The sequence below is a fragment of the Lepisosteus oculatus genome, chromosome 27 (genome assembly GCF_040954835.1).
Source record: "Lepisosteus oculatus isolate fLepOcu1 chromosome 27, fLepOcu1.hap2, whole genome shotgun sequence".
NCBI lineage: Eukaryota > Metazoa > Chordata > Actinopteri > Semionotiformes > Lepisosteidae > Lepisosteus > Lepisosteus oculatus.
This window is the reverse complement of record NC_090722.1, coordinates 950,996-975,393: the sequence shown is the minus strand read 5'-3', so window position 1 is coordinate 975,393 and position 24,398 is coordinate 950,996. Positions and strand designations below refer to the sequence as shown.

Below are 24,398 nucleotides of genomic sequence, written 5' to 3'. Positions count from 1 at the left end.
ATGACCCTCCCCCAGTGTAACCCTTGTCCCAGCAGTACTGGGAATGAAGGCCGACTGGTGTCCTCCTGTCTTCAGATCCACAGACACACAGAGGAGCAGCTGGCAGCTCAGAGCTCAGCCCTGACAGAGCAGGAGACCCCAGCTGAGCCAGTTGTTCTGCGGGCTCTACTGGGCTTGATCATTGTCCTGTCCATCGCGGACAAGAGTCAAGCCAAAGCACTGGTGCCCTTTGTGTACTGTAGAGCCAGGCCCTGCTTGGAAAGTGTAAGTTTTTTAGGATGTTCTTTGTTCAAATATTGTGTCATTTGTTTTTGTCTATTAAATTTAAATATAATATTTTTAATTGTGATCAATTGGATATCCATGATTACAGTGCTTGCCCTTTGAGCTACAGTGACAGTGGGCTCAGACTCCAGCCCTGAGAGGAGAAAATAAGTGGTGACAGTTTGTGCGTGTCTGTGTGTAAAGTTTCCCTCTAGTCCTGTGTCTGTGTTACAGGAGAGCCCGGAGGTCCGCAGAGCCACAGTGGTTTTTCTGGGGCAGCTGGTCAGGCTGGGCTCTGAGAAAGCCCGGCTCAACAAAGAGGTCCACAGCTCCCTGGTCAGCGTGCTGCTGAACCTGACTGACCTCAGCACAGAGGTCATCCAGGTAAAGACACAGAGCTGAAGAAAAACAACCCTACAGTCAGTATGAACTTGTAGCCTGGAAATCTAAACATTCAGAGGGTAACTAGGTGTCAAAGGGTTTCAGGGGTGGCTGCTATTTTGTGACATTTGTGTAGTTTCTGTTTAATTTGGGCTCTGTGTCAAGATAAACTGGTTTTGACAATGTGGATTTCCCCAGGCCTGCTGGACAGTCCTACAGCACTTCACCCTGGAATGTGTGCTGTCCATGAAGGAGATGTGCAGGATCCTGGTAAGTGAGGTTCTCCTGGGGTTGGCTTCTGGGCAGCTGGTGAGAGAGGGGAGCACACCCTGCTTTTGGGACACAAACACACGAAGACTGGTGTCAGATTTAGGAAATATATTTGTGCTGAACCAGGCTTACACTGAGCACTAATTACAGTGAGTAGCAGTTTATATCCAGATTATAATCACAGTACTGCTGATGAGTTCATACACTCTCATTAGATGGTTAAGAGGTGTTTATGTGTAATGGAGGGCTGTCTCTCACATGGGGGCTCCTGTACAGTAGTAGCGTGCTGTCTCACACTGCCCTGCAATATTCCCTGTGTCCAGATAACGAGTGGGCAGTTCAGCCTGGCCCAGAGGCTTGCACTCCAGGGTGCACAGAGCAGAAGGGCCTGGGTTCGGGAAAGTGCTGCCATCTTCATTGGTAAGAGCTCAGTGACAATGAGAAGAGTGATTGAGGCTCAGTGTAGAGATGATGCTCCACTGGTAAAAGTGAGTTGTGCTGTGGTTAGTGATGAGGGTATTGCCGGGATGGGAATTCAAGCATTAAAACGCTACTCTGTAGGTTTCCCTTGAAGCAGGTTTGAGTCTGAATGTGTTTGATCACTGGGGTTTTCTCAAAGGACTCAGGCTCTGATATGTCACACTAGTAAAAGGCCTCTAGTAAGAAGGCTCTAGTATGTCTAGCTACAGTACAGTAGTCTCATTTCTGCAGCAGGACACTGGGCACCACTTTCAGCCTCGTCTGTCTAGTGTTTGGAATGCATTTTTCTGTCAGTAATGAGGCAGGTTAGTCAGACTTTCAATATCGCTAAGAAACACATTTCCATGAGCTGCTCTCCATTCAGAGTGTTGGTAGTGTGCGCTGGTGCAGTATCCTGTGTGGTGCTGTGTGTGCAGGAGCTCTGCTGTTCAACCCCTCTGTGTTTCAGGCCTCCAAGTGCAGCAGCTGCAGAGGAGACTCTGCTCTTGTTTCGCTCTGAGAATAGCTCAGCGAGGTAACGATGCTTGTATTTTAGAGTCTGTTTAACCAGAACTTCTGGCTGTAGCCTCTCACACCATAGATACCCAGTGTTGCAGATTTAACAGATTTCTGTGGAATTGCACATCTGTAGTAGAGTTGCTTTATTTTATTCTTTTCAGATACTTGTGCGGTCTGTGAATTTCAGTGTGGCCGTTTCTTCCAGCTTCATTTTTGACTACTGTTCCTTCTGACAGTGAAGAGAACACAGATGTCACACAGAAAGGATCTCACACTTCTTCTTTAACCCCACTGCATGAGGTGCAGACCTGCTGCTCTGCACAGTGTCTCCTAACTCACACCTGCTGGGCAAGAGCTGGATCAGCACTGCAGCTGTGTGTCAGGAGCTGAGCAGGACTGCAGGACCCCGAGTAACAGCCTCGTCTCTTTCCTCCCGCAGATCTGAGGATCCTGCTGCAGGACCCAGAGCCGCAGGTGCGAGAGAGGACTGCTGAAGCCATGGGGCTCTTCACCCGGCCCTGAGCAGCACTCTGGAGTCGGGGTGCCCCTCCAAAGCCACTGCAGAGACACCTGGGTGCCCTAGCTCACTCTGGACCAGACAGCGAACCTCTCTCTCTCCTTCACACACACATTTGTGTTTAAATAAATTACACAACGTGTACAGAAGCTGGTTTTCATTTCAGAATGTATGAATGGTGCTAAACCAACAGTGAAGTGTATGAAGTGTTTTTCTGTCTTCAATCTGCAAGTGTTCAGACAGGAGGAGCTGGAAACAAGCTGTTTCACACAGAAGTACAGAATACAGAGCAGTGAAGTGCAGGAGAGAGAATAACACTTGAGAGACAGAGGGGCGCAGGAGAGCTCAGGTGATTCAGCTTCAGCCCAAACCGGCTAGTCTGTCCACCCATCAGTCCGCTGACCTCCTGCGTCACAGCAGCAGGTCTCTGGCTCTCCTGGCCCACAGGGATTTCTCACACCGCGGCCCCGCTGCAGTGTGCTGGGAGTCGAGTTGCTCTGAAAGTGCGATGTGCTTTTACAGATTGTTGAGAGCACTAGGTCTGTGTGTGAGGGAATAAAGTAGGAACATTTTAATGCACAGTATAGCAGACAGATCTGCCTGTTGCAAGTCTAGACCATTCTTTCATACAATCGGTGCAGCAAATGATCATGAATTGTCTTAGATTGGTTTGGTTGGAGATTTTTATGATCAGGAAAAGCCACGGTTATGGTGTAGCATGAAACACAAGGCATTGTAGTAGGTCTGTTGAAAGTGGGAGGAAGCCGCAGTCTGGAGTGATCGTGGGGAGACGCATGTCTCAGTTCATGTCATAAAGAAGAAGCGCTGCTCTGTGTCTTCACACACTTTCCATCTGACACTGGAAATAAGAGAACCATTTGCTTGTGGGGAGAGCAGGAAGAATACTAAGTTGTATAATAACTTTCGATCCATAATATTAATGATTGTAATCACTGAATATGCGCATGTGTCACGTAGTGGCAGCAGGATTGTTACGTAACATTTGGCGGTCAGGAGCGCGTTCCAATTTTACTGACTTGCTCAGAGCTCAAGTACGAAGCGAAGAAAACATCTCACCTTCTGAGCTTCTTTTTCCACTGCGGATTCAAGAGTCATGGCTGTTTACTGGACTAGGCAGGGATGTGCTGAGGCTTGGTCACACGGATCGGATTGTTCTAGTGTTGTTTCTCCTGGGCAGATCGAGTTATTACTGTGTGAACATGACGGTCTGAGCAGGAAGGAGTTCAAGCTTCTTAACTTGTGGGTTTTTTATATTCACTAGAAGACTACAGTATGTACAGAGTGCAGATCTCGGGAGAAATGAATTGTCGCTTCTGTTAATGAAGTGCAGGACTTCCTTGCGTCTTTCATTTCCCCATTCTGCCAGTTAGCAGAGGTGGATTGTATTCCAGTACAAGAAGTTGGTAAAAGAGACTTCTGTGGTATCTCTTGAGTGTTGCTACTGGCCTGTGAGCAATACGTTGACTTGTTATGAGTGTGAATCCATTTCCAGCTCACGTCTTCACTGTGTTGTTCTTGCTGTCTGATATGACAGAACAAGATGAGCCCAAAGGCGTGCGACTGTGAGTCCACCTGGGTCTCCTGCAGTCTGCACCTCTCAGGGTGCCAGTGCCCCGGGCCAGGTATGACACAGCTGGACTGAGAGCAGCCTCTCCGGCACACATTGTGTCTGCTGGCTTCACTTCCACAGAGCTCCCATCCCTTTGTTAAACTCTCCACTGAGCTGAGATCTCTAGACAGCAACCCTGTGAACCTGAAGTCCAGCAGTGCTGAAGAGCTGCAGTAGAAGCAGTGAAAAACAAGAAGATTCTGTTAATCTTTTTAAGTAGTAGTGAGAGAGGAGATTGGGGGGATAGGCAGGAGAAGGGCTCAATTTTTTTGTAAGGTAAAGTGATGCCATTCGAATGCTGTTGTCTTGTAGTCCTGTAGTGTGAGAGAATCCCTCTCAGTCCTCATAGCTGAGCAGTAACACAATCAGCCTAGTGTGGTGTGTGGGTGTGTTTGCTCATTCTGCTGTGGACCTGATTGCCTCCCCTGTGTGTCTGCAGCTCGTCTCTAACACACTGAGTGCAGTGGCGGATGAGGTGTGGGCCTGCGGGCTCACTCAGGACACAGACGGAGTGGTCTGTATTGTCTCTGAGGATAAGGTGAGTCTGGCAGAAGGCTGAGCCCATTCTGGGTTCTGTGTGCCCTGGTTCAGTGTGCTGTCTGAGCTCCTGAGCTCAGTGCTCACTGTCCTCTTCTCCAGTGTCACAGGCCTTCCTGTACCAGTGTGTTGGTGCAGCTGCCCAGCACCTCTCTCAGCAGGAGACTGTGAAACAAGCGCTTCAGGACAGTGTGAAAGAAGCAAGGTTTAAGAATCCTGTGGAGAGAGAGGTGAGGTGATCTGTTCCTAATCCTCACACACAGACTCAGGGCTTCTGTTACTATTGACGCCATGAAAACCGGAAATCTCTGAGCGATTTCTTTCAACACGACTGAGGGATAGACGGAGATTTTAAAAGCACTTTTCTCTAGAGATGCATGTTCTACCTTCTTCAGAAAGTCACTGAATGTTGAAATATGTCATTCTAGAAACTGACAACATATGAATGGAAAGTAAACATTATACCATTGATCTTTGATTTTCCTTGAAAGGGGAACTGAAACACTTTTTTATATAGACACTATTTTTATAAGAGGTTAGAAACTATCAGCATTGATGAGCGTATTTCAAACCACAATGATAGTCAGATGTAAACAGTAACTTGTAAAGCCTCCAATATACATAACAAAATAGTCAAAATGTCCAGGTATGCCCAGCATCTGCAGTTCATTATAAGAAGCAGGCTTGTGAGACACCTCTTTTAATCCATTAGAAATACTGCTCTCGACGTCTTGCCGATAAGTCGAATTTGTTAACTCTTGAGATAAAAGAGGTTTGCGACAGAATGGCGACTTACGGAACTTTCACAAAGTTCATGATTTTGTGCTTCAGTTGATATTTGTACAATTTTCTATACTGTCAATGAATTTAATTTGCTACAGAAATTTAATAACTGGCCTGAGAAACTGGGACTGTAGTTCCCCTTTTGAATTGTATTGGAAAGTCGGGCAGCATATTAGAAAGCATGAAATTAATTGATGGGCAGTAACCTTTGAAACTCTTCTGCCACCTGCACAAAATGTTACCTTAATAATCAGCACTTACAGATACAGCCACTCGGAGTGCTCTGTTAGACTGACAAGTGGCGCAGTGAATCCTCAATGTGCCAAGTATCTAGCACACAGAAAATCGTATTTTTATAATAAAAATTAAATGTATATTAAGTCCTTAGTGCTTTCTTGTGCTTGCCGTAGTATACTGTACAATAACTATATATTTTTTGAATTAACTACAGAAGTATTAGTAACTGTGCATAAATAGTAATTAGAAAACAGAATTTTATTTTGGGTTTTGATTGTCAAATAGATTATACATATAATTAAATGTATTATGTTATAATGTTATATATTATGTGAAAAACAGAAGTGTACTAGACAGTAAAGGCAATCATTTTGAGGCAATCACTCTTTCCTTACAACAACACCACAATGAATGCGAGAAAATGTTTTGATCCATTCGGTATATTGATATACTGTAGATTCGTTTCAAAAGACTTTGAAATAAAATGGAATTTGTTTTTTTATTTCACTTTTTCTGTAAGCATTTATAGCATCACTAATTTTAATTGTGTGGTCTTTATACAGTACATATTTATTTATTGTGCTGTATCTAATGCTTATTTGCAGTGTCCTGGAAGATGACAGACATTTAGTTTTAAGTGTAGGTGCTTGTTCAAGCAGGACGATGCTGCAGCTCAGTGGTGGAGGTCTTGCCACACCAGCGACCCGGGTTCAGCTCCAGGGAACACGCAAGATGTGTTTTTAACATGAAGACTCTGTCTCTCCTAATAAAATACAGAAATAACATATACTCACCATTTGACATTATTATTAATTGTCTATATTATTGTATGTTAAATATTCAAGTAATATTAATAAAAATAGCAATAACACGGACGAAGTGATATAAACATGAAACATATACACTGCCCCACTCTAGTGTTGGGCCGATGTAACTAGCCCAAGGTTCATCTGAAAACTGTAAGTGTTTATGGTTAAAACACGGTGTCATGTGTTTGTTCTGTTGAAAATGATCAGTTTATATACGTATTGATAGAAAGAAGCCTCTGGTCCTTTGCAAACTAAGTTAATTGGCCTCTACAGGCTGTTTCACCTGTTCTTTTGATCCTTGTCATCAAACTAGAACATTGATGTCATCTCATATCTCATGTTTGTTTTTCAGTTTTGTAAACTAAACTGTTAAAAGAGGATCTGTGTGGACTGGACATCTCTTTATTGATGCTCCTGCAGTTTTGGTTTCTTTCAAACCAATGATATTTAAAAGACAATTATTTGTGATCCATGAGCTATCTGCAATTTTAGAAAGCTTTTTGTTTTTGCACAGTTCATACTGTGTGAATTCCTTCTCAGCAGTCACTCAGATCAGATACTTTAAGTAGCCCATTTTGTACAGGTACTATGCACTATATAATGTGCAGGAGATGTTAAAAACAAATCAGTTAAAAACAAATCAGCAGAATAAAATTGGAATCACTACTGTATCACAAATGCAGGCTTCAGTGATATTTGAATATATTTTTATTTCTTAACTATTCAAATTTTGAAGAGAATATCTTCTGCATTTTATTTTGAATTGGAACATTTTTTCAATTATACATCCAGCATGTACTGCCAGAGCTAATCCCAGCAATCTAGATTAACTGCATGTATGGATATCTGTGGATATTACTTTAGGGATTTCTTTAACTCAATATCTTTCCTTACTCGTTTTAACTTTACTTAGCTTGATCTAAACAAAACTGTATCATGAACGTTAATAATGCCAATCGTTAACGTTCATGTGTATCATATGTTGTGTGTGAGCGTCTGAAGTGTTGTTTGTGTGTCAGTGTATTTGGCTCATGCACCTACTGTATTTAAAAACTACACTTTGTTTTTGGAGAGGCATGCGCTTCCTGTTCCCTTAAAAAAAATAATTAAATGTCAAATTAATAAATGCCACTCACAGAATTCTAAAGCATTGTAAGTATGTGTCTTTTGCCTTTGTCCCTTTGTGTCACAACTAGGATGCAAATATATCAGAAGTCCTTAAAAGGACCTGCAGGACACCATGATTGAAACACTACGTAATAATTCATTAAATTTAGAGAATAAATGTCCTTGTGTCTAGCTGCTACAAAAAAACAAAATGAGATGTACTGCAATCGAGATAATAGTCTGAGTCCTACATAATAAGTTTATGAAGTCTTTGGGCGGAGTGGTGGCTCTGTGCTTGTGGTTGGAAGGTTGCTGGTTCAAATCCTGCAACTGGCGGAGGACTCCTACACTGTTGGGTCCCTGAGCAAAGTCCTTAACCCCAACTTCTCCAGAAGCCAGGGGTGCTGTATAAAGAGCTGACTCTGTGCTCTGACCCCAAGCTTCTCTCTGCCTGTGTGTCTCATGGAGAGCAAGTTGGGGTATGTGAAAAGACAAATTCCTAAGGCAAGAAATTGTATATGGCTAATATACTGATTTATTCAAATAAATAAAAGATAAACAGTCCTAATTGGGATAAAGAATCTTTATGTCTTTAATGTACGACTGTGAACTTTATTTGTGAAAGTACAATTCCCAGTATGGTGCCTGGGAATCAAACCCAGGACTCTCCAGCTGGCAGGTGAAAACGCCACCAGTGAGCAAAGCGTCACTCTGTTGATGAGTTGCTCTGTGTCCAGTGAGAGAGCGGGTTTGAATCCTCGTGTCTCCACAGACTCCAGAGCCTTTTATGTTTTACACACAGCAGCTCTATCACCCTGCAGCTCACAGCTGGCAACTCACTGAAGCCCAACAGGTGTCAGTCTGGTCAGGACCTGGATGGGAGACTCCTGGAAAAGCTGAGGCTGCTGCTGGAAGAGGTGTAACTGGTACCAGTAGGGGGGCGCTCCCCCTGCTGTCTGTGTGGGTCCTAGTGCCCCAGTATAGCAATGGGGGACACTATACTGTAAAAAAGGTGCCGTCCTTCAAATGAGGAATAAAACAGGTCCTGACTCTCTTTGATCATTAAAGATCCCAGGGTGTTTCTGAAAAAGATTTGGGGTGTTACCCTGGTCCTGGCCAAATTTCCCCCTGTTCTTTGCCTCCTAATAATCCCCATCTCTGAACTGGCTTCATCACTCTGCTCTCCTCCCCACTGAGAGCTGGTGTGTGGGGAGTGTACTGGCGCATCATCCAGGTGGGGCTGCACACTGGTGGTGGAGGAGGGGAGTCCCCATTACCTGTAAAGAGCTCTGAGTGAAGTGTCCAGAAAAGCATGTACTGTATAAGTGTAAGAAATTATTATTAATTATTAAGATGAGATCACTTTATTAGCCATATACAATTTCTTGCATTAGGAATTTGTCTTTTCACATACCCCAGCTCGCTTATGGTGTTAAGGGGCCCAAGAGAGTAGGATTCCTCTGCCAGCAGTGGGATTTGAACTGGCAACCTTCCAGCCACATGCACAGAGCCACCGCTCCACCCAAGAAGGAGAAGTGGCACTTTGCCTTTGCAAACGACGATGTGTGGCGGACACTGTAGTCGGCAGTAATAAAACAGTAATAAAATCAGAGGAACAATTATTTTCCAAAACCTTAGACCTGTAATAGTGGGAAGAGATTTCTGAAGGTTACTCAATACAGGACTGAGTGTCAAGACACTTCTGCAAAGTATATACCCTTCTGGTCTGTCAGGACCCATTAAAAACAGCCGCCCCACTTGTTCAGCTGTTATAGTAAAGGAGAGACACCAGTGGGCCCAATTCCATTGTTAAAAATGGCCTCTGCTGGTTCACTGCTCTCAAACTGAGATAAGAAATAATTCAGCTCATTTACATGGTGGCTCAAGGTGTGAGGCTCAACAAGCTGTTACTGTGGGGGACTTGGCTGTCTGGCCTGGTCCTGTTTCCATTCATCAATTTCTCCACCTGGGATTTCCCATCTCTTTAAGGCTGTTTTAATTCTTCCTGTACCTTCCTTTGAATCACTTTCCTCCATAATCTAGCATTTCCTTTCTGTCTGTTTAGATGGAAACACATTTCCACCCATAAATGTATGTAGTAATGACATCTACCTTGTCTTTAATATCCTCACAGACAAACACCCTCCAATCTGCAGTCAAGAAACGACCAGCAGCTGTGAACACAAGCACAAGGGGAGGATTTATGAAATTCACACACAAGCCAGGTCACCTTTCTAAAGTGGGAGCAATCTGGTCCCATAGAGAAAATCCACATGGAAGACATACAAGCTCCACACAGCAGGAAATTCAGCTGGAAATCAACCCCAGGAAATGTGAGGCTGCAGTCCTAAAATCCACCTCACTATTCTGTCCAAATGGTCACTCGTGAATTAGGTGCCTTAAGAGCTACAGTGTCATTAATTCCCCATTCTGAATGCAGTAACTTGTGTTTTAATTAACACTAATCCTCTCCCACATGAGATTAACTGAGAAAACAAGACAGGACCTGGAAGATTTCAAATCAGGTCCAAAATATGTTTCTCTGAGTGCTCAGAAAAATGTAATCTTTAATCTGTCAGATGAAACGTGAAATGAAAAGAATATCTCAGGACAAAGACTGCAAAGGTTTGTAACAAGAGTAATGAAATATTCAGCTTTGTAAAACATTTTAGTGCAAGACCTGATACACCTAGTTGTTTCATTAGCTAATTCAGTTATTTCTTGCATTAAACATTTACAGAGTTTTTTTGTGTTCCAGCAGCACCTGTGATCACCCCTTATCGACACTACTGGAGGATGTCACTGCTGATATTAGAACTAATCCAGCTCATGACTATCTGAAGCACTGGGCTTCAATTTCAGTTTTTGTTGTCATGATTCCTACAACCTGAGGATAATTCATGATGTTTTCTGTAATTGAAACTTGAATGATTCAATCAGCAGGTCATTATGCTCCAATTTAACACCTGGTTAGACAGGTGTGTGTAGGAGCTGAAGCCCAGCGGTCTTGAGTATATAAAGGCCACTGGTGGTGCTTATACTATACATGAAGTTTGTGTGATCACTCATCAACATGGAAGGGAGAGGCTGTGTGTTGTGTTTGCTTGTGGGAGTTCTTCTAGGTATGGTTTGGATATTCTGTTTTAGTTAAAAGGAGCAGTATAAGGGTAGATAAGAGAAATAACTGCATATTGCTTGTATTTATGTGTTAGTATAGCTGATTTGACCTTGAGTGTAGGTGTTGCCTAAAAAAATACTTGGAGTGCTATTTGTATTAAATCCATGACTCGGATGTAGAACTCCAATAGCACCTGAAAACAAGACCATGTTTATTGCACATAGGGGAGTATAACCTCTGTTCATATTGTTGCTAATGTGTTAATGCCCTGTTGACTTGTTTTATTCTGTCCTGTCTCTTGATTAGTTCCTCACTGTCAACTGCTCATGATCCTCTGTTGCCTTAAGCCCAGGCTCCTTCCACCTGATCTTAGTGGTGTCCTCTCCTCCCCAGTGTCTGTGGCTGAAGCCCTGCAGTGTCGGGCTGTGCCTGGCAGTCTGAAGCAGGTAGACGCTGGTGCTGGAAGGGTGTGTGGAGTCGACAATGCAGACAACCTGGTCAGCTACCAGGGCAACAGCTGGGTCTCTCTGGCCATGAAGGGGAAACATGTGAGTGTGGGGCCAGCAGGGCTCTGGAGTGTGAGTCTCGCAAGCCTTGTGTTCAAGTGGCTTCGGGGAAGGTGGATCCAAGTACAGCCAGGTGAGGCTGCAGCTGATCTATATGGGTTAGAAATGGTAGCTTTTAAGTTTATCCATAGTTAGTGGCTGCATTCAGCCAGAACAACTTTCATTCCTCAAGTGTTCATGACCTCATACTGAGGAATGAGCACTGCACTGCCCCCTGCTGAGATCAGCTGTATTTCTTGCTCTCCTCTGCAGGCTCCCTCATCCAGATTGATGCTGGTGGAGACAAGTTCGTGGTTGGTGTCAATGCTGCCAATTCCATCTTCTGCCTGAACAGTGGGCCTGTGCTGCAGTATGCTGGCCAGGGCAACATCCCCTGGATTCCTGTTGTGGGCTCCCTCAAGTACTATTCCTGTGGGCCTTTTGGCTGCTGGGGAGTGAACCGGTTGGACCGGATCTTCGTCAAGCTGGATGTGAGTGGGGATTCCTGCAAAGGCTCTGACAGGTGGTACCCCATTCAGGGCTCCCTGTCCCTGGTGGAGGTGGGCTCAGATGGCAGTGTGTATGGGGTGAGCAGGAATGGAGTGGTCTTCAAGAGGTGAGCTGGGGGAGGGTTTAATGCACATGGTTGCATGAATGACTGTCCTAATTCTATGCTGCTCTAACCCTGCTCCTTTTCCTGCAGGCTTGGTGTTGATGCCTGTAACCCCTTTGGCAGGAGGTGGTGGGCTCTAAGGGCAGCTGGTGTGGCCAGGCATGTGTCCTATGACCGAGGAATCCTCTGGATTGTGTGCAAAGATGGCCGAGTCCAGAGGTGTCAGGTCTGAGTAGCCCTTATGGTCTGGTCATGGGAGGAGAATAGTGAATGTTTCTACCTTCTGAGCCAAATAAAATAGCCTGGAACTTCTGATGTTGCATGCTTTTTATTCCCCCCCTCAATCTGATCACAATGTTATTTTATGACGTGGAACTAAGAGCTCATTCAGAAAACACTGCAACAATAATTGCATCCAATCATGGACACTGCCCGTGCACTTGAGCATGTCTTGTAGTGCCAACAAGGAAGAGACAGCTGTCATCAGTAGTTTGAGCCTGAGGTGCTTAACTACTTTATTGGAGCCATCAGGACTAAAGCAGATCAGTCTAATTTATTGTAGGAAATTGCTAACATGGAGGTTAAATAGTCTTTTGATAAATCCTTGCCTGACTTCAACTATGTAGAAGCAGCCACAGTAAGATTTAATGTATTTAGTCTTTCAGAAGGGTCTGAGTAAAGGCACCTTTGAAATACAGGTGCCATGTATTCATTTGAGAAGTGGTTATGTAGGACATTGTACTAGGCCTAAAATATTTAGGTGTCCTGGCAAGCAACACTCCCTGACCTGCAGTGATTTTATGTAGGTTCTACTATTGCTCACCTAGTCTAGGTTATAGGTGATGCGAATTAGATGGACGAGGTAGAGTAGCACTGTAGAAGTACCAAATGAGATTATGGTGTTTCACAGTGGGTAAAGGGCCAAAGATTTCCTGGCACAAATATATCAGTCTTATGGGCACTGATAAAGTCAACCTAAAGGACTAGATTGAAGGGGTCAGTGAGAGCCCAAACAGAAACTAGAGGTGCATTTAGGAAATAGAAACGTAATCTTTCCCCAGAGGCTTGTGAGAAACAGGACCTAGCTGCAGTGTAGCTGCTCGTTGCTCTTAAAAGGCGCATTTCATACAAGTAATTTTTTTTTTTCAGTAAGTGTAAAAAAATCTGAGTCCTGTGAGTGTGTGCAGTCCTGCGCTGGGTCTCAGCAGGGCCTAATTAGACTTTCAAAAATGAGTGGAAAGTATATGCAGCAAAATCCAGGAAAGTACTATTGAAGCCTTTCTATTGTTGACTTTTAATATAAATACTTTCCAAACACACTGTACATAGTGTTGCCGTTATTGATGGTTGAGCAGCAACTGCAGATTTTTCATCTTTTCTAGAAGCATTGTAAAACCGCTAGACCAGAGAGCGTATGTTATGCTCTAGTACTGTGGGAGATTTAGTCATCGCAAAATTGGTTTTTGAGACTGGTCAATTTAGAGACCACCGATCGAATCATTTGGAGTGAAAATCTGAAGGGATGCTAGTCCTTCACAGGGCATATAGACACTCACACCAGCCTAATGTTACCACAGGCCAGTTAACCTACCAGTATGTCGCTGGACTGTGGGAGTAAACTGGAGCACCTGGAGGAAACCCAGAGAGAACATGCAAACTCCACAAAGCAATCAACCCAGGAATTGAACTAAAACTAGTTTTACTGGTCATTTGCCCATCAGAGAGGAAGGAAATTTAAAGATCACAGAGAAGTTCTTTATGTTTAAATTTATTAAGAACAGAAGAGCTCATAGTGTGAACCTCACAATTGCTTTCTGCAGACTTGACTAACCTGCTGGTACATTCTGTAAGGTGTGTGCAGCCAGGATTTATTTCAGTGAGTTTTTCACTCCTTGCAGGGCCTGCCTGGGCTGTCAGTGAGTGAGCTGCTGTGTGTCCCCTGCAGGAACCCAGTGTCAGACTGAGCCTGTGCCGCAGTGTGGGCATGATGGCACAGGCAGACAGCACCAGTCCCTCTGGAGCTCCCAGCTTCCCTGCCAAGGCCGAGCTCCTGGCAACAATGATGGTCAGTGTGTCTGACGCAGCCGCATGTCCACTGTTTTCCCACACGGATGCTCTGACAGTCCTTACTGTCAGTAGAAATCAGAGGGGAGAGAGGTGCCGTCGCTCTCTTCCTCGCTGCAGCTGCACACAGTCTCTGGACTCTCAGCTGTGCCTCTAGATGAGCACAGGCCCTGTCCTTGTGTCTTTTGATGGAGGGAAGTGGGGTTTACATTTCTCTCCCATCTCTTCACAGGTGTTTTTTAAAAAGCAGCCCAGTGATCCCCTGAGCAGAGCTGTCTGTCTGCTGGCCCTGCACGCCTGTTCCACACTGAGGTATTGTTTCCTGATGAAACTGCTTTCACTGCTTCCATTTCTTCAGATTTACATTTTTAAGGGTGCTTGAGGCAGATGGGCATTGTGTTTGATGCAATAAGTGCCATTTCCTAACATCAATATGTGGTGCATCAACTGCAGTACTCCTACGTCTAAAACAATACTGTAGAGATTTAGTTTTGGTAATGAATTTATATCTAGACAATACTATTATAGAGGGAGGACCTCTAACATAAAAATGCTGTATATATTTTTTAAAATAAAGGATATTTAAAAACCTGGAATGATCAAATGTATCACACATGGAAAATCATATACATTTAGTAGAATGATACCTGCCACATGTGGAAATAAGTAACCAAACAGTTTCTGTAGAATAGAATTTTGCATGAATTATAATTGCAATCGTATGCTATATTTATCTGTAGAATCTATTTAATACTTATGTGACTTGGTTTAAAATGGATTTGTCTTATGTATGTTAGGAGATGTAAAAGTCAGGAGAAGTCATGTTTGTATCACATGGACTTAAAACTGCAACCCGGGAGGCTAGCACTAGGAAGGGTTCTCAAGAAGGTCTTCCAGAAAGACATACATTTAGCCACCACTATACACAAGTACAGTGTGGGAGTCTGATACAAAGCTACCAAGCATATTGTCAAAGCTAATACCATTGCTTATTCTATTTTGTAACAATTATTATGTTTGATAACGTGGGTTAGACTGCCATCTATGTTGCTGCATGATCCATTCTTGTCACATATTTAATGATTTATCTGTGCCATCCAATCTGTATATTACAGTGTTCAGGCTTCCTGTTCTTTGAGCAAGAATACTGTAAATGAAAAGTGTTAAATTAGACTGTCAATCACAATAGCCTTGTACTGCTTTGAAGCTTTGCTAATCGTATACTAATTGTGTCCAAATCCTTACAATCCCTACTAGTTGGAAAGTTAGTAAGGTTAGTTAAACAGAAAAAGAATGCAAGCAAGTCCTTCAAAAAGTGACATGTAGAGCCGTGCATTGAAAAAGCTCAAGAAAGAAATCTGTCAGCTAAAAACAGAAGAGTTGAGCTGGATAGAGAACAGGAGAACAGTTGTGAGAAACTGAAATGCCTCTGTCACTCAGTATCATGAAATTGAGAAAAACTGAATTGATGATAAAACATTTCCAATACATTACAAAGTAGTTTCTAACGGTGTCTGAATTTGCTGATTTGCTTAAATAATTTTTTGTATGTGTACATTACAGAAATCCTTTGGGTAGTCTGTAAGTATGGCTATGTCCAGAAGTGCAAGGTCTGAACTTGCAGCTTGCCAAGTCTTCAGGATTGTGACCTAATTTTGGGTGCAAAGTGGAAGCTGGCACTTCTTTATGTAAAACATGGACTGGTGTACATGTGTCTGCTAATAAATGCACCTGAAATTATGAATGGTTTTGTTTTGTCCATACCCTCTTAACACCATTGACATATTTAGACAATTTCCGCCTGGAATTTCCTACCCCTTAAATATTTGTTATATCTCTGCAGCAGAACATAGCAGGAGCCTGGTTCAGGTCTTAAATTGAAGCTAACCCCCTTGGCTTTGAGTGTGAATAGTCAAATTTCTTAATGTGTCCACTCAGCAGAGCTCTACACTCAACACTGCTAGAGAGTCTTTATCTGCTGTTATGCAAAAACCTCAGAGTTCCCTTTTGGTGTGGGAAAAAAAGGAGCACTGATAAGAAACTGATAAAAAACTGATTGAATACCCCTTCTGTGTCAATGATTTAGCTAAAAGGCAGGCGGAATGCAGCCTGAAGCTTCTAGAGGAAGTCTTACCCCCTAAGGGCTCTGAATGGCTGAAAATACAATGAATGACAGCGGCTTTTGCCAATCAGATCGCCTTATTTCTAGCAGACGTTCTTCAAACATTTACTACGTAATCAATAACGTTCACTAGTCTCCAGCTCTGGAGATAAGCTAGTCTGGGTTATTTTGGATATATATCATGCTCCAGAATAAGGTAAAAACATGGGATATATATATTCACTTTTTTTTGCTTTTGCGGTTTTGTTGGTAAAAATGTATGATATTGACATGTTGTGCTGGCTGGGTGTTTTTATTGAGATTCTGTTAGTTCATTTATTTATTGGTTTATTGCATTATAGTGTCATGTCTGTGGAAACAAACTTTATGGTTTTGTTGTGATGATATTGGAGAATATGTGCATGTGAGAACATTTGTGGAGCGGTTTCAAAAAAACGTTATCTCGTGTTTATCTTAAAAATAAAAAGTGTCATCTGGGGAGACAGGAGTAGTCACCAGTGACCACGATACGGACTAACATTACATGACCCAGTTTTTCCTGGATTTAGGGTGGAGTGCATGGCACTGGCATACGAAGGGAGAAGATGGGCTGCTTCACAAAGTCGTGATTACCCAGTAAACTGGACAACATCTTAAGCTTCCAGGTTGCTGTTTCACAAACCAAGATTGACTTGTATCCAATTATCACTTTTGCCACACAGGTTCATCATTTACAGTACATCTGTAAATAAGGGGCAGAGCGGTGGCTCTGTGGCTAAGGATCTTAGCCGGTTCAAATCCCGCGGAGTAGGAATCCTACTCCGTTGGGCCCCTGAGCAAGGCCCTTAACCCCAACTGCTCAAGGGCCCAGTATAAAGGCTGACCCTGCGTTCTGACCCCAAGCTTCTCTTTGTGTTTCATGGAGAGCAAGCTGGGGTATGGGAAAAGACAAATTCCTCATGCAAGAAATTGTATATGGCCAATAAAGTGATCTTATCTTCCTTGGGTGTTTGAAGTTAGTTTTTCAGCTATAGATGGTAAGTTACTCAAACTTTTTTTCCTGCTTTCTAAGCTATATTCACACTAGGAACTACACTACACACTAGGCTCCACAGCTGAAATGTTTTAACTTAACGTTGAATAAACCTTTGCAGCCTACTCATGCTGATGGATGCAGCTACCCACCTGAGCTTTATCCACATGTTGAGGTATTCATTGTACTACTCTAAGCCCATTTGTTTTTTGCACATCAGTTTTGATTTACTGTCAGATTGTGATAATGACATGTATACAGTTGGAGGAGTACTGCATACTTTTCATCATATTCCAACAATATTGTTCACTTTAAGAGTTGCTAGAAAAGATCTGTAAGGATGTTTGATGTTCCTGTGGTGGTAATGGACAATGAAACGTTTGTAGGCTGTACTGTAACATGTTGTGCTCAAGTGGCAGTTTAGTCCAGTGGTTTAGATGGCTGCATGCTGCTTGAAAGGTGACCCAATCCCAAACTGACTATTTCTTGTTTTTTAAATAGCTGGACATGTATACATAAAATGTTTCTTTTTATGAGTGTGATATGCCTCTTACAGGTTTACATCTGCATTGGGGAAAATCTATACTTGGTCTTAATGCAAATTTCAACAAGTAATCAGGAAGCAATTTAACTTTAAACTTTTAAAAATACATTTCACACACTGTACTGTAGTGGCTTTAAAAATATATGGTATCATGCTGTATTTGTGTATATACTGATTAAGTCATACTACAGTTGAGCACTGTCCAAAGACATACAGGGAGGTTAATTGTTTCTGGAAAAATTGGCCATGGTGGTAATGTGTGTATCTGGATAAATGTTGTGTGATGGTTGGTGGCTAAGGGGGGATTCTTCTGTAAGATGAAGAGTAATAGAGGCATTTCATGTTCCAACTGTTCATTAAAACTAAGTGTCACAAGTGAAGGTTAATTCCAGAAGTACTGAAAAGAAAATAGTGTTGGATTAAATGAGGGAATACTATATTATATTAATATATTATAATTATATTAATATACGGTATAGTTTTTAAGCTGTGCAGTATGTAAGAAAATTGTTCTGTACCAAACTGTTCACTGGCCACAGTGCCCTATATTTCACATTTTCATTGTCCATTGCAATGGCATCGGCAGCAAATTGTGGTTTGTTTCCAAAATAACAAGTGAACAAGTTAAAGAATTTGATTCAGACATGTATGAAGAAAATGGAATACTCTGCCACAAACAGCTAAATATATCTATATCCATAAATTAGTCATTAATGATGCTGAGAAACTTATTTCAGTGAATATTTAAAAAATTAAGGAACCTAATTGTGAAACTTCACAATTTGTCAGTTATGATTTGTAATCAATATAATTTCTCCAGTGTTCTAATGAGGAAAATTGTTTTTTTTTTTTTATTTGTGGCTGCTGCAGTTAAAGCTTCAAAATTACTTTGTTAGTCTGTCCCCAGGGCAGGGGGTGGTAATTGTGCATCCCAAGTGAATATTTATTATACTGCCAAATATAAAATTCATAAAAGTGTCAATGTACAGTACATGTTATCATATTTACAATTGCCGATGCCATTGTATGTACAATTGGTTTCATTTGCCATTGCAGTTTAAAGTTGCATCACAAAGAAAATAAAAATGGTTGTAAACTGTTCCAAAGCCGTCTTAGACAAGAACTAGAATGTTCAAATTCAATTGCAGCCTAAACCCTCCCCACACTGTGATTAGGCACACAAAGAAAGCATCGAACACTCAACCAGGGACAACCTGTTAAAAGTAGAGCTTGTGTTATCGCTGCGATTAAACACAGACCCTTCTGCACGTTTCAGTGCATATTTCAGTGGACTTTTTAATTCCACTTTTTTCTAGAGATTTATAATTATAAGAATATATGTATTATCTCAGGTGGGTAGCTGCGTCAGCATGCGTAGGGTGCAAAGGAACAAGTAATAGGTTTATTCCATGCTGAAAACAAGAAGGGAGAACATGCAAATTCCACATAGATAGAAACCCAGGAACTGAACTGCAGTTCCTCAACTGAAGCTGCAGCAGTGGGAAAGTGTAGAATGTGTAGTGAAGACAGAGGAAATGAAAGCTCTCACCCCCTCCACCTACTGGGAGGGTACTACCCCAAGGGACAGAATACACCCTCCAAAGCTATGTCAGAAAAACTGAAATAGGTACTCATGTCTTTCTAGCAACTATTTTTAACCACTTTGAAGATTAAAACTACTAATGTAATGATACAATATATAACTGATATAATTGATATAACTGAGTCTAAGAATGTCCAGGAAGAGCTGAGTCGAGAATGTCCAGGAGGTGCCCTGTGCTGCCTGTTTTACCTGGGGGAACTACGGTCGTTCATTGGTTGAAAGTTTTGTGGGCATCCAAGACCCACGTGGGGTTACCCTGCCCTACCAGTTCCTGATTGGCTGATCGAGGTGGAGGATGAGTAACCATGCACTCTGACTTTGGGGTTGTAAACAACTTGGGATGAGACTCTCCTAGACAGTAAGGCACCAGAGATTACCATTTATTAGGGTTGCTGGAGAATCTCAGCTTTGGGAGCACTCTATCGGCTAGAAAAACACCTTAATTGTGAACCAAATGGAATGGCCTCTCTGTGTCCAGCACCACTGAGATGAAGGAGAGAGGGACTGGCAAGGGAGCAGCAAACTTAATTCCAGTATTTTAATAAGCCTTGCCTCTACAACTATAAGGCAAACTGATGCAAGTATTAAAAAGGACATTGAGAAATTCATCCCAGGTAACATCCTCAAAATATACAATAAATCACAAATATACAAGTATACAAGTTTGAACTATGGGGAAGTACATTTAAAATTGAGAAAAGGAGGACACTCTTTACAGCAAAAGGTTCTATGACTGGAATAAACCATCCAAGATGTTCAAAGTGTTTTACTAGGCATGGGGGGATAAGTTGTGATAGGCTCAGAATGAGAGTTCCATTCATAGTTGATTATAAAATCAAGCAACTGTGTAACAAAAAAGCATAATTTAAAAAGTACTCCACACTGGCCTTATTTTCCTTCCACAAACATCAGCAAACATTGCATTTTATACCATAGTATTAATAATTAATTTTGTAACTTAAAGATAAAGAAATATTATAATCATAAATCATAAATTAAAATACATATAGTATCTATTCCAACGTATTGAGTTTCGAGGGATTTAAAACTGGGCTGCATCAACATTGGATCCTTCTCTCGTTCACATTTTCATGTCTGTAATCATCTGCATCCCAACTTTTGATTCTTTTTTAATCAATCATATTACAGCTGTTTTACAGTTTGGCAGCTGCATGTATGACTTATAAAACAAAAAGTGCTGCTACATGCAATTCTATTTTAATATGACCATTTTAACACAACAACAAATCTGTGGGAATATAATGTAGTAGAGTCAATACCCCCAACTGAATATAATTAATGCCTTGTTTTGGTATTAAAATACTCAGACTAAAGGGGGTATTATAAAACATTAGGAGAATTAAGATATCTTAGTCACAATATAGTCACAATAGGCCCAAACTATGAATTGTTTCTAATACAGTATATGATAAAAAAAATCAATGGGCTTTGGGTTTTAGCAATCTATTTTATAATGGAACAATAACGCTTCAGGAGTACGTAAACATTATGTGGGATAGAATCCTAACACAATTGTGTAAATTAACTATACTGTATAATTATTTTACATACTTATGTTAGCATTTCCAGGGGCACAGTGGTTCAGTGCTTACCACTGCTGCCTTGCAGCACCAATGCCCTGAGTTCTAGAACATGATTGCTATCTGTGAGGCGTTTGAATGTTTTCTGTGTGTTTGTACAGGTTTTTGTTGAGTGCTCCAATTTCCTCACACAGTCCAAAGTCATGCTGGTAGGATAACTGCTTCTGGGAAAATTGGCCCTGGTCTGTGCATGTCTGTGTGTCCACCCCTGCTATAGAGTGGTATCCAGCCCAGAGTGTATCCTGCATTGTGTCAGTTGCTTGCCACCAGTACAACACTGTACTGTTGATTCCAGGAAAAAAAATGTTCCTGACCCAGTATCTACCTGCCCATGCTTTAAGAATGTCCCTAACAGAGTGCTTTTGAGAGTATGGGACATATATTTTAGGTGTGACAGAAATTGTTGTCGTCCTACTTTGACATGGACATTACAGGGGGTGATCATGTCAGCCCAGTCCATTATTGGAGTACAGCCCCGCTCTTGGGCAATTTTACAACGGTGTCTCAGGAAGGCTGGAATTATCGCTAAGGATACCAGTCATCCTTGTATCTCCCTTTTCTCTTCCCTGCCATCTGGCAAGCGTTATGGAAGCACAAAGGCACGTACCTCGAGATTCAGAGACAGTTTTTTTGGGCAAGCTGTAAGATTATTAAACTCTACCTCTAACACTGACTCACGCTGGTAATTTTTTTACACACTGCTCGTGCTGACTTGTATTTACAGATGCAGCCATTCAAAATGCGCGGGCGATACTGCATTATTTTCCGGTATGCTGTACGCAGTCTGCTGCAAGTTACCGGTAAATACCGCTAGTTACCGTGAATTCTCCTATAATACCGTAAGTAAAATAATAGTATCCGGAATTTCCGCAAGGTGGAGCTAATAAAGCTCAACCTCTCATGTTTGAGCTGTCGCCATCAAAGTCTTTAACGAAGATATTACTAATAGTATTAATAATGAATGACCTTGGACAAGCTGTAAGTGTAAACTCAAAGTATTGCCCTGGTCCACATTCTTTTTTTCATTGACCGTCTTTGTAAAAGTAACACCACAGAATTTCGCAATCACGCATTTGTTTCCAATCATACAAAGTACAGTTATTTTTGAGAATCGATTCACCATGCCTTTCACATGCTCATAAAAGAGATTGATTTAGGAACATAAACATATTACTGTATGCAAACTGTACTGTATACAGTATGTATATGTATATTTAATGTCTTAACTGTGCCCGTTTAAGTATTGAATATTTATATGGAATTTTACCACTGAAGGGAAATCTTAGTGCCTGAGCATAAAAAGAATAGGAGCATACTGTAACGTGTGTGAAGGCCATAAACGATATTAATTTTGGAACTTAAACATACAGTATATGGCTGGTCTCGGTACTTTAAAGAAAACATACACACCAGTATTCCATTTCTCCCTAAACATTTTAAGCATCGAAGTCTTTAACTAACGTGATACCGGAGTCAACAAGCATACTTTTAGAATTTGATTAAAAGGGAATATAATATGGAATCATGTATCTAAAGAAATTAATAACGATATGATTATATTCGTGTACTGCGACAGGGCTGTTTAGGGCTGTTTCGCCTCTCTCTTCATATGACTTCCCTTGTAGCCCACTGGTCTACGTGCCTGATTACCAACTCACGGGTTGTGTGTTCAAATCCAGCTGGTGCTGTGACTTTTCTTTTAACAAACATTTCTTCGAAAAAATAGAATAGCAATATTATGGACAATCAATTGACTTTTATATTTCAAAATATCACAACATGATCGATTCAAAGTCATTTTTGATAACAATGAATAGTCACCTTATTCCCTTCTGACAACAATTCCCTGCTTTTGCTTCCTGCTTCTATTGTGTGTGTGTGTGGGGCGGATCCCTTCAGATCTCTCTTCAGATTTAAAAGGTTATTAATCATATCTTCGGTGTCGTATCTTACCAGTGCAACTGATCTTTTGCTGCCTGGGTGGGTCAACTATCACAAAGCTTTAGAGAACCTAACATTTCTATTATCAACAAATTGTAAATTTGTAATAGAGTAAATTTTTATAGAGAAATGGAGGCTGGACAGTATGCGTTACAATATAAACATGATTTAAATCGTGTTTTGATTTAAATCACAAACGCGTGTTTAATTATATGTGTTTTTTTTAATCAAAACCTGGGCGTAACACCATTTCCTTTTTCTGATCACTCGCTTTCTGGATACACGTCTCACCTGTCCTGTTCTTTGTTTTCCTGGTTTGCTGATTATGCCTTCTGCGATCCACTCCTACCCTCACACCTAAAGAAGACTATTTTAAATTTCTTGGCGCAGTTCATTGTGCAATTAACCCTTGTATGTGCTGTCCTTAAGGTGATATCACATAAAGGTGATATGTAAAATAATGTTTTTTTATTATTGTTATAGAGAAACATGATCAGATTTTCCCCGGTTCAGAAAAAAAGATCTAAAGTATACTAGTTTGTCACTAGTATACTTTTAATACAGTCTTTGCTGTGCTCTTGGGGATCCTTGTGATATTTCAAGCTCTGGTTGGATGATAAATGTCGCAGTTTAAATAATTTTCGGTGTTGGAAATTATGAAACGCTCTGTTAAAAGCAAGGGAGTTTTTGTGTCCGTTACAGTAAAAGAAAATGCCTGACAGAGTAGGGCTTAGACAGATTCCAAGTGCATTTTTGTAATCGGCCTTATTTATGGGTTGCAATTTAAAAAAAGTTAAAAACCCCGCTCAAAATGCAATTTAGAGCTTTCTGGCAAGGGGAGACACCCTGTAACAGAACAGGGTTATACTGCTATTCCCTTAGATACCCGATTAAAAAAAATATAAAAAATGTTTTGAATCCCCGGCGGAAACGGGCATCCATATGAATCAAGTAACAGGTTTATTCCATGCTGAAAAAAAAGAAGAAAGAAAACACATTCCATAAGAATTGACTGACCCACGCAATGATCCCCCCAGAGTCTCTGCCCCGGGTTATTTGGGTTTTTTGACAGAGGGTAAAAAACTCTCTCTCTCCCTGTGTATTGTCTGTTTTTTTGTGCTCTCCTTTGACAAAACAAGGCTCGCCAGCTAATGTGAATCGAAACCTGTTTTTCTAGCTTTTAAAGTCATGCGATGTGTAAGCCACAATTCAAATAGAGAAAAAAGATCTGACTGACAAGATTTAAGACGTGGCTGTCAATGTTGGATTAAAAAAAACCACATTGCCCGACGTTTGTTGCAATGCTTGAAAAATAACTTTATTTCGAGAGACTGGATAAGTAATTCAAGTGTTTTTTTTAACTTCCTGAAAAACAACTAATAATTTAGCTATATGTGCAAACGTTTTATGATATGTCGCTGTTGTGAATGTCTGTGGACATGTACTGGCTGGACAGGAGGCTCTACTGTACACAGAGAATATAATACAAAAATAAAGTACTAAAAATAAGATACACTCTACAGACATTCACAACGGTGACTGTCAGAAGATAGGACACAGCGGCTCAGGCACCCGCTGAATGGAAAAGGGGCACTTTAATGTTCTGTATGGCTAATACTAAAGCCAATACTTCAATACTTTAATATTCTTTTCTGTATGTTTAACAATAGTGGGTACTGGCCTAATTCGTCCCTGCTCCCGCTGTTAGGTGTTAATGTGTTG

At 41.4% G+C, this 24,398-nt stretch overlaps 2 protein-coding genes across 2 annotated transcripts; both read left to right on the top strand.

Annotated features, from left to right (window-relative positions):
* Positions 1–2,415, top strand: LOC138225400 (maestro heat-like repeat-containing protein family member 1). Its single transcript, XM_069185517.1, has 6 exons — positions 1–264; positions 499–648; positions 844–915; positions 1,239–1,335; positions 1,844–1,909; positions 2,333–2,415. The coding sequence occupies exons 1-6, from the start codon at positions 1–3 to the stop codon at positions 2,413–2,415; spliced, it is 732 nt and encodes a 243-aa protein (XP_069041618.1).
* Positions 2,416–10,552: 8,137 nt separating this feature from the next.
* Positions 10,553–12,101, top strand: LOC138225244 (fish-egg lectin-like). Its single transcript, XM_069184772.1, has 4 exons — positions 10,553–10,635; positions 11,025–11,270; positions 11,450–11,792; positions 11,880–12,101. The coding sequence occupies exons 1-4, from the start codon at positions 10,587–10,589 to the stop codon at positions 12,019–12,021; spliced, it is 780 nt and encodes a 259-aa protein (XP_069040873.1). The 5' UTR covers positions 10,553–10,586; the 3' UTR covers positions 12,022–12,101.
* Positions 12,102–24,398: the final 12,297 nt, after the last annotated feature.

What these genes read in the sequence shown, in the direction of transcription:
- LOC138225400 (XM_069185517.1), top strand. Translation starts at nt 1, where the DNA reads ATGACCCTCCCCCAGTGTAACCCTTGTCCCAGCAGTACTGGGAATGAA. An exon ending in CCAGGCCCTGCTTGGAAAGT is followed by an intron (nt 265 to 498) that starts GTAAGTTTTTTA and finishes TCTGTGTTACAG; the next exon opens with GAGAGCCCGGAGGTCCGCAG. An exon ending in TCAGCACAGAGGTCATCCAG is followed by an intron (nt 649 to 843) that starts GTAAAGACACAG and finishes GGATTTCCCCAG; the next exon opens with GCCTGCTGGACAGTCCTACA.
- LOC138225244 (XM_069184772.1), top strand. Translation starts at nt 10,587, where the DNA reads ATGGAAGGGAGAGGCTGTGTGTTGTGTTTGCTTGTGGGAGTTCTTCTA. An exon ending in GCTTGTGGGAGTTCTTCTAG is followed by an intron (nt 10,636 to 11,024) that starts GTATGGTTTGGA and finishes TCTCCTCCCCAG; the next exon opens with TGTCTGTGGCTGAAGCCCTG. An exon ending in AATGGAGTGGTCTTCAAGAG is followed by an intron (nt 11,793 to 11,879) that starts GTGAGCTGGGGG and finishes CTTTTCCTGCAG; the next exon opens with GCTTGGTGTTGATGCCTGTA.